This window comes from Leuresthes tenuis, unplaced genomic scaffold (genome assembly GCF_036924035.1).
Source record: "Leuresthes tenuis unplaced genomic scaffold, fLeuTen1.0.hap1 SCAF_19, whole genome shotgun sequence".
Lineage (NCBI taxonomy): Eukaryota > Metazoa > Chordata > Actinopteri > Atheriniformes > Atherinopsidae > Leuresthes > Leuresthes tenuis.
In genome coordinates, this window is record NW_027325373.1 from 4,629,158 (window position 1) to 4,637,855 (window position 8,698).

An 8,698-nucleotide genomic window follows, 5' to 3' on the forward strand; every position below is an offset into this window, starting at 1 on the left:
TCGGTCTGAAGAATTTTTCCCTTTTTTTGTCCACTTCAGGTAAACTTTTAGACAAATGTGTGAGTGTCCCTGTTACGCTACCTCCAGCAAGCTGCCTGCAGACCTGGAAGTGTTATGAGACAACTGGTCCCTGGGAGCAGACCTGTGGACAGTCCAAAGATCAAAAACAGAAAAAAGACACTCCAACTTAAAGAGACACAAAACAACAACAGATTGTTTACTTTGCTTCTCTCTCAGACCCTTTTTTAATATTTTCATCTGTCTTTATGTCTGCATTTTGTGTTTATTCATGCTGGTTTTCATTGGTTTGTGTCTCTTTGCTGTTGTTCTGTGCCCCTTTGTGCCTGTTTGAATCAATTTTGTTGATTTTTTGCTGGCATGTTATAGCAGTGCTGTTATCTGTGTTTGCAATCGATTTGCATTCAGTTGTCTTCATTTTGGAGCTGCCTCGGTGTGGTCAGTTTTGTCTCATTCTGATATTTTTGTGTCTGAGGGCATTTCACATTCCCCTCTTTGGTTTGGATATCGCTGTGGTCTGTTTGCTTCTAATTGTAATTGTTTTGTGTCTCCTTGCAGCTGTTTTGAGTCAATTTGGATGTCTTTTTTGTGTGTTTGATTAACTTGCCAACAACAAATGTTGATCACTACCTCAGACACTTCTTGACTATTTGAGCCCCTGGGCCTATTCTCAGTAATCTATCCATGCCTACAGACAACTTTCTTTTCATCTACTCTCTCTCCTTTTATGTTTATGTTTATGTATTTAGCAGACGCTTTTATCCAAAGCGACTTACAAATGAAGATATAACAAGCTATATAAAAACCTAACAATGAACTACATAGAAGGAACCCACTCGTCCGACTCTGTCAGAGGTGACAGAGTAGAGATAGAGTGCAGGCATAGAGGAAAGTACAGAAAGATAAAGTTCAGAGATAAAGGGGGTAGGGAAGTACAAGGTAAGTGCTCTTCCTTGTCTTAGTCCAGCAAGCAGGTTTGTGCGATGGCCCTTGTCACTGCGTACGGGTCGCAGTTAGCTGCGGGGCGGCGGTCCTCAAAGTAACCCCTCTTCTCCTGGCCCACCTGCCGAGGGATGCGGATGCTGGCGCCTCGGTTAGCCACTCCGGCAGAGAAGTCGTGAATGCTGGAGGTTTCATAGTGACCCGTAAGACGCCTCATGTTGTCCTTGCCTCCACGTGGGTCATACACTTCGATGTGCTCTTCATGTTTTTTGCCCAGTTTTTCAATGGCCTGCTCAATATACCTGTCATCAAGTGAAAAGAGTTGGTTACATTATTTCCAAATTGAACAATGGCTGGAATAATTTGCGTCTTGCTTACTTTGGGTGTTCACTTTAGATGCATTCATGAGGGTCACAATACGTTTCAAAACAAATATTAACTCACTGCAGTCCTCCTTCTTCCCTCATCTGCAGAGTGCTGACATTTGTGTGACAACCAGCACCGTTCCAGTTGCCTTCTATTGGTTTGGGGTCTAGTGTTGCCACCACCCCAAAATCTTCACACACACGATGCAGCAGAAATCGTGCGACCCACAGATGGTCGCCCATCTCAATGCCCTCGCAGGGGCCCACCTGGAACTCCCACTGAAGTTAGAGGAGACAGAGACAAAGTCAGGAGGGTAATATCACGAAGACGTGTGAAACAGTAATGGCAAAAACACAAATTCAGTCTGATTCCATAGTCATGGCAAAGAGAGGAATGTTTCTCTTTGCTCCACAGTGATGGGACACTACCTGAGATGGCATAACTTCAGCATTGGTGCCATAGATTTTAACCCCGGCATAGAGGCAGGCCTTATAGTGGCACTCCACAATATCCCTTCCATATGAGTGGTTTGCACCCACCCCACAGTAATAAGGGCCTTAAAGTGGGGGACAAAACAGGAAGCTGGTAAGACAGAGTACATACCAAACCTGTGAAAATACCACGATGTTTTCACAACGGTCACTCTAGGTCAGTGTCAGTGTGCAAGTGAGTGATCAGGTCTAAGTTATAGATATTGTTGATTTGTTAGTTAACGATACTCTACAGTCAGTGACCCAGATAAAGTATCAGGGATTTCGAAGAATTTTGTTTAACTTTACAAAAGTTGGGTGACAAATGATGAGACAAATTCACCTTGGGGTACTGGGTATCCATTTGGAGGCCAGCTAAAAGGATGTTTGTCTACTCCCAGTAGTGTGTACTCCTGCTCTATGCCGAACCACAAGACGTGCTCTTTAACCTCCTCCATCACTTTGTTGCAGATTGCTCGGTGGTTAGTTTCTAAACAGCACAGATAAAAGGCAACGCAACATTTTTATCCAGACCTCATTGAACAGGATTGCAACAGAAAATGTGAACAGAAAGTGAAAAAAAAAGTACCAGCAGGTAAGCGGTTGTACTTGAGGACCTCACAGAGGACCAGTTTGTTGGGGTCAAGGGTGAACGGATCCCTGAACATGCAAACTGGAATTAGGTACATGTCACTGTTGGAGCCTTCGGCCTGGTAGGTGCTTGACCCATCAAAGTTCCACTCGGGAATATCTGAGACGATACAAATGATCAACAAGCATCAAAGCATTTCTTCTGACATCAAAACTCTGTAACAGTCTGGCATGCACCTGAAGCCTGATTAAAATCACTGACTCAGATATCAACACAGGTTCAACTGGAGAGGCAGAGGAGGGAAAGAAAGAGAAAGCTAGTACATTTCAAGAATTCATGTCAAGAAAATACTCCAACTCTTAACCCATGCAGTTAAATCCCTACTTGTTGTGTAGATACTAATATAGTTAAAAAACAGTTAAAACTGAGTTCCGACTACAATGACAAGTGAAGCTTTAGATAATAGTGCCTTAATGTTCTGCCGCGTACTTTATACATTAGGTGTTGTTCAGAATCTGTCCAGCAGATGTTTCAACACTTACTTGAAAGTATTGGAGGGACCTCAGGTAGGACTGTACTGTAATAAGTGTGTGTGTGTGTTAAGTGTGTGTGGGTGTGTTTCATAAACATCCCACGTAGAAACTTTCAAATGACTTCATAATTTTTGTTCCAAACAAACAAACTTTAATCTCTGGATTTAATGTCTCAGCTTTCCCGTTATATACTATATTAACAGATTTTGTTTAACATTTGTTAAAGGCCGGCTGCCCTGTGTGTTTTAGATGTATCCCTGCTTCAACATCTGGCTCAAAGCAACGGATCAACAACAGGCTTCTGCAGAACTGCAGGCTCATTTAATTTGTCGAATTTCAGCCTCCTCGTCTCCCCTCTCCACCGTTCTCTCCATATCTTAAAAGGATGTCTCAAATCCTAAAATGCACCCAGAGGAAAGAGAAGGCTTCCAAGATTAGTTCCAAGTCTATGGGTTGTTTGTTCAGACCCTTTCATACGACATATGAAGGGGTCTAATAAAGTATCAGCCCCAGAGAGAGCAGAGGAAAAATATGACAAATTTAAGCGTCTCCACATCGAAGCAGCTGTCATTCCCCACCTTTTGTTTCGCGACTGTCCTCCTTCCCAGAAAGTAAAAATGCAGTGTTTGTTCATACAGACAGACGCAGTTATGCTAGTAAGTTGATAAATTTTTTAAACAGTTGTGTAGAAACAGAAAGACATCTAAATCCAGCAGGGTAGGATTGGGAAAAAACACATATAAGGGTCCATGTTTTTACTGTGTCTCAGTATGAACAAGCAAGAAAGTTAAAGATAAAAAGAAAATCTTAGTATCCTTAAAGATAAGAAATATAGAGAATCTTAATCAACCGCCACACAACCTAAAACGTAACTGATCGTAAAAAGAAAGACTTCTACCTTCTATACTCGTCGGCTCTTTGTCCAGAGTTCTTGTCTTGTTCCGGAGTCCCTCTCCGGTACCGTCGATCCAGATGTATGTGACCTGGCACTTCTCGCCCTGAGGCAGGCTCAGGTACTGCTGGCGAACGCTCTTGTTGAGGCGAGAGCTGAATGAAACTGATGCCATGTTCACCTGTAGTCAGAAGGGTCAGAAAGTATTATTAGAGAAGATGTTTTCCTTCTCTTGTGTGTTCGGTTCACTCACTTATTTTACACTTGATCAGATTACTTTCTTTGTTTCCTCCTTCCTTCTTTTTTCTTATTTCTTTCATTGAGAAGAAAGGAAATACTCCTTTATTTCCAAACTCCTCCAGCAATCTTTGTACTTCCCCGCCAGACAAGTAGGTGTATTACAGGCTCACTGTTGGATGTGTGCCACAGAATGACATGTGCTTTGTTTGTTTTGTCTTGTGTTCAATGCATTTTCATTTGGTTCTTACAGCTCATGATAGATGATAATGATGGGCAGAGATACAGAGAGACAAAGCCGGAACACACCTTCTTGTACAACGAGTTTAGAAACATATGAAAAGGTTTTAGTCACGAGAATTCCTGGAGCAACTGGACCAAGCAAAAATAGCAGAGCAGAGAAAAAAAAAGTCATTTTAGAGAAGCGACGCACCTCAATCATCTGTAAAAACTGTGTTTTAATATTTACAGAAACCAAACGATTGAACTTGCTGCTCACAAATAAAAATCAAAACTCATTCGAGTGTTAAAAAAACTATGTTCTAACATTTCATGTCTGGCTTCTGAAGTTGGACTCTCCCCATCTTTACTTTCTTAAGCAGAAAATAAGTTGTGTGTTTGTGGAGTAAAACCCCTTTTTCTCAGTCTGACAGCATCATTGTTCTCAGTTAATTTTTCCATATTTTTCTTTATTACTTCATTTTTGCTGCGTATTTTTGTTTTTCGATGTTATTGGAGAACACGTGTGCATCCCATTATTAAGGTCCATTTACCTCTTGTTTTTTTGCCTTCTTCCAACATTTAACTTTACTTAAATATCACATTAAATCTATTTAGAATAGAAGAGACCTTATTGAGTATTCTAATTGCTGGTGAGTTCAAATAGCTTTTGCAGTATAACTTAACAAAAGAGGTATCAAAGCGTGGAAAGGTGGAAAGAGTTGTAGGTTGTTCAGTAAAGTAAATCAAAATGCACTAACATATACTTGGACTTACTGTGTGACAGGAAGATTCAGGTGTATTCGAGCAGAGACAGCTCTCCGAGAGTGACGATCCTGAACCTGTTTCTGGCATTTAGCTAGAATGTCAACGATCGTGTTGATGACACAGACACACGTCACATTTGCTTCCAAAATGTGACATGTCAACGACTCTCCTCAGCTGTAGGTGTGGCTTACGGCATCTCATTTGTTTTCATGACAAACAGTGTGTTGTTTTTCTCAGAGCAGAATGAGCAAAACAGAAGCACTCAGACCTGGTGAACACTTTTGACACATCACTGATTTCTCTCTACAGTGGAGAATAGATTAAAGCAGTTGCATGTAAAAGACACTTTTACACTGGCACAGCACCCAAAGCATTATACTAATCTCCTGAGCCCAAATCCCCTCAGTGTGTCCCTGATTTCCCCACAAACAAACAATCAAATCCAGTGTTCACGACTGAGACGATTATAAGCTCCCGTGACAGATAGTAATGAACACCCACCTGTGCTGCAGAGGCCATCTGCTGATGGTGACTGACTGCTGTTTGCTGAGCGAACAGTCTTGCAGCTCACTGAACACAATTAGAGGCAAGAAGCTGCTTGTATGTTCTGTTTCCGTCAGATTAGCTGTACGGAGATCAGGCAGGGGGGCAGAAATTCAACAACTCCAACAGAAAAAGGATCAGTCACATACCAAACACACATACAAGGTAACTAAGAGCCACCAGCGGTCCTCAAATAACCAAATTAGTGGTAGATGGTAATTTCTTAGGCTATTTCATTTAAAAAGAGGAGCTGATCTTTTATGTGAGTGCTATAACAACATGAGTATCTGGATGTGACCCAGTCAGTTTCATAGAATGCTAAATCATCAGTTATTTGTAGCTTTGCCAGTATTCTCAAGTACATCCTGTGTACTTGAGATGAACCCTCAAAGTGGTTGGTTAGCCTAGTTTGACGTGTAGAACTTTGTGATGGCTCATGTAACCGGTTTTACTGCCATCTGAAAATGCATTCATGTTTACGTGAAATGGGATAAAGGCATCTCCTGAAGTCAGGAATGTAAAGAGATTTAACTTGAGTCACTGCTGTGCTTAAGCAGAGTCATGTGATAAAGGAAGTACACACGTTTGATTTTAAGGTTTTACATTACAAGAACTGATCAAGTCCTAATCAAGTCTTGAAATCAGGAAATTACAATCACACGATGTGTTGCTCTGTGTCACTTTTGTAACAAAGCCAAAATACAGAGGCAGTGAGTGGACAAACCAAGCACACCCAATGATTTAATAGCTTGTTGAACCACGTGTAGCAGCAATAACTCGAAGCAGTTCTTTTCTGTAACTGTCTTTGAACCCTTTCACAGACTGATGAGCATCAACAGGTGCTTCTCTGAGATCACTGCTGATGTCTTTCCTCCTTGAAATTGTGTAAACACACACCTGCATGCTCCCGGCAAGCAAACTGCTAAAAGCTATGCTTTTGTAGAGGTGCTCACGCTCACTGATGATCAGTTATTCGAGGGGGAAGGCTAGTTTTTATTCAATAAATACAGTGTAATATGCCCAATATTGTTCATCTAAGGTTGCATTTTCCACATTTAAAGACTAGATTTAATTTCCCTTTCATCACCCATCCATTTGTGCTCACACTTCCTGATGATCATTTATCAAATGCGTTTGATTTTCAGCACCTGGCTGCTAACGTACCCTCTTGTGAATGTAAAACCTTACAAAGACAACTTTTGTTTTGACATGACTGTAGAGGCTGAAAAGCTGCATTCATCACTGAATTACCTCTCTGCTGGTTTAGCAAGACATCTTGCAAAGTATCTGGAAGAATGAATCATACACAACGGGAGAAACACGTTTTTGTTTTATTTAGTTTTTCTCTTTTATGGGTGTGTGTGGTTTTGCGACACCGCCAGCATACATATGGACTCTGCTTTCAATCAATCCAGTCAAAGAGCTCTTTGTCAACATACAGGTTTTATGGGAATAGACTTGCAGACTAGACCTACTTAACGCGATCAAATCAGGTCGGAAGCCTGTCTCATGAGTTTTGGATTCATGTGAAAAATCTGCCACCAAATTGTTGGGTGCTGTTCAAACTCTCTAAATAACATCACAATGTGTTTATTTCAGGAGCTTTGGACTGAAACGTAGAGGCTGTCACATCTCGCCGCCATACAGCATGTAGATTCTATGAGAAACACAAATTAAGTCAGTGGATTTAACTCTGGTATAATAAATACTAACTTACAGTACAAGACGGCTAGAAATATCTGAGTTGCACCCTTTATATTGTGAATAAAAACAGAAGGCAATGATTTGTAAATCTCATAAACCAATATTTTATTCACAATGGAACAGCTGAAAGTGAGACTCAACTTTGATTTGATGACAGCAACAGGTATGAAAGTAACTTGAACAGGACCATGTTCACCACAGTGTAGCATCTCTTCCTTTAACAATGTCTCTAAACATCTGCAAACTGAGAAGACCAGTTGGTGGACCTTCGGGAGAGGAATGTTGTCCCATTCTTGTCTGATATAAGGTTCAAGCTGCTCAAAAGTCCAAGGTTGTCTTTGTCATATTTTTGTTTGAAGTTAGTGAAAGGTCTGGACTGCAGGCGGCCACGTCTGCTTTCTCAGACAAAGACATCGTCTGGAATGTTGCTCTAAAACCTGATATGTACCTTTCAGCATTGATAGTGCCTTCGTCATCAGAGATGGAGGTTTTTGATCTGAGCACCGATAAAAAGATGTACGGAGCCTTTCCTGTTGTGTCATAGTGTCTTGATTGCCAGAATTTCAAATTGTCTCTGTCTGCCCACAGAACAGTTTAAAGTCCATTCAGTCCATTTTAAATAAGCTTTGGCGCTGTGACTTCCTCTTTAACTGGTATTAGTTGAGTAACAGACTGAGCCCATGGTTTCTGAGCCCATGCAGTGGTTTCAGATGCTTTAATGCACTGCCACCCGAGGGCCTGAAAACCACAGGCGTGCAGTAGTAATTATGAACAGTTTCCTGTTCAGCACTGAAGTGTCCCCAGATTCTGTGAATAGTTTGATATTAAGTACTGTAGATTGAAGAATCTTTAAAGTCTTTACAAATCTACACAACTTACTTCATTATTTGTCGACAGCTTTTTGCAGATTGCTGAACTTCTGCCCATCTTTTCTTCCGAGAGGCTCTGCGTGCTGTTTTCATATCCAACCGTGTTACTGGTCTGTTACTAACTAACTTAATTAGTTTTCACTGCTGTTTCTTTTAGGTACTCACTGGTAGTACTTAAAGTACTCACTTTTTCCATCTTTTGGTGTAGCTGCCCCAGAGAGTCATCACATGCACTTTGATTTGTCCCACAACCTATTTAGAATACTTTTAGGGATTCTTTGACTTTCTGACTTGATGTCACAAGCAAACTCACAGAGAGAGCTGACCATGAAATCTGTTGATAACCAAAATTGTCAGCAAAAGGAAAAGCTTTTTTAAGCTTAAGGTTTTCAACCTTGTGTTTGCAAATGGTCGCACAGAGCTGCCATGCTATAGACTCTCTTTCAGCCAATATAAAATTCCTCTTTTCATTTTCATTACTCTATCTCAGTGTTTCTCAATCCTGGTCCTCAAGGCACACTCTATCTGAATTGGTCTTGGTCTGG

General features: G+C 41.0%; 1 protein-coding gene across 1 annotated transcript; it reads right to left on the reverse strand.

Annotated features, from left to right (window-relative positions):
* Positions 1 to 970: 970 nt before the first annotated feature.
* On the reverse strand, positions 971 to 5,132 carry LOC140277234 (glutamine synthetase-like). The gene is made up of 7 exons (XM_072372191.1): positions 5,047 to 5,132; positions 3,820 to 3,994; positions 2,386 to 2,547; positions 2,140 to 2,286; positions 1,755 to 1,882; positions 1,405 to 1,604; positions 971 to 1,262 (listed from the first exon to the last, which is right to left on the reverse strand). The coding sequence occupies exons 1-7, from the start codon at positions 5,122 to 5,124 to the stop codon at positions 977 to 979; spliced, it is 1,176 nt and encodes a 391-aa protein (XP_072228292.1). The 5' UTR covers positions 5,125 to 5,132; the 3' UTR covers positions 971 to 976.
* Positions 5,133 to 8,698: the final 3,566 nt, after the last annotated feature.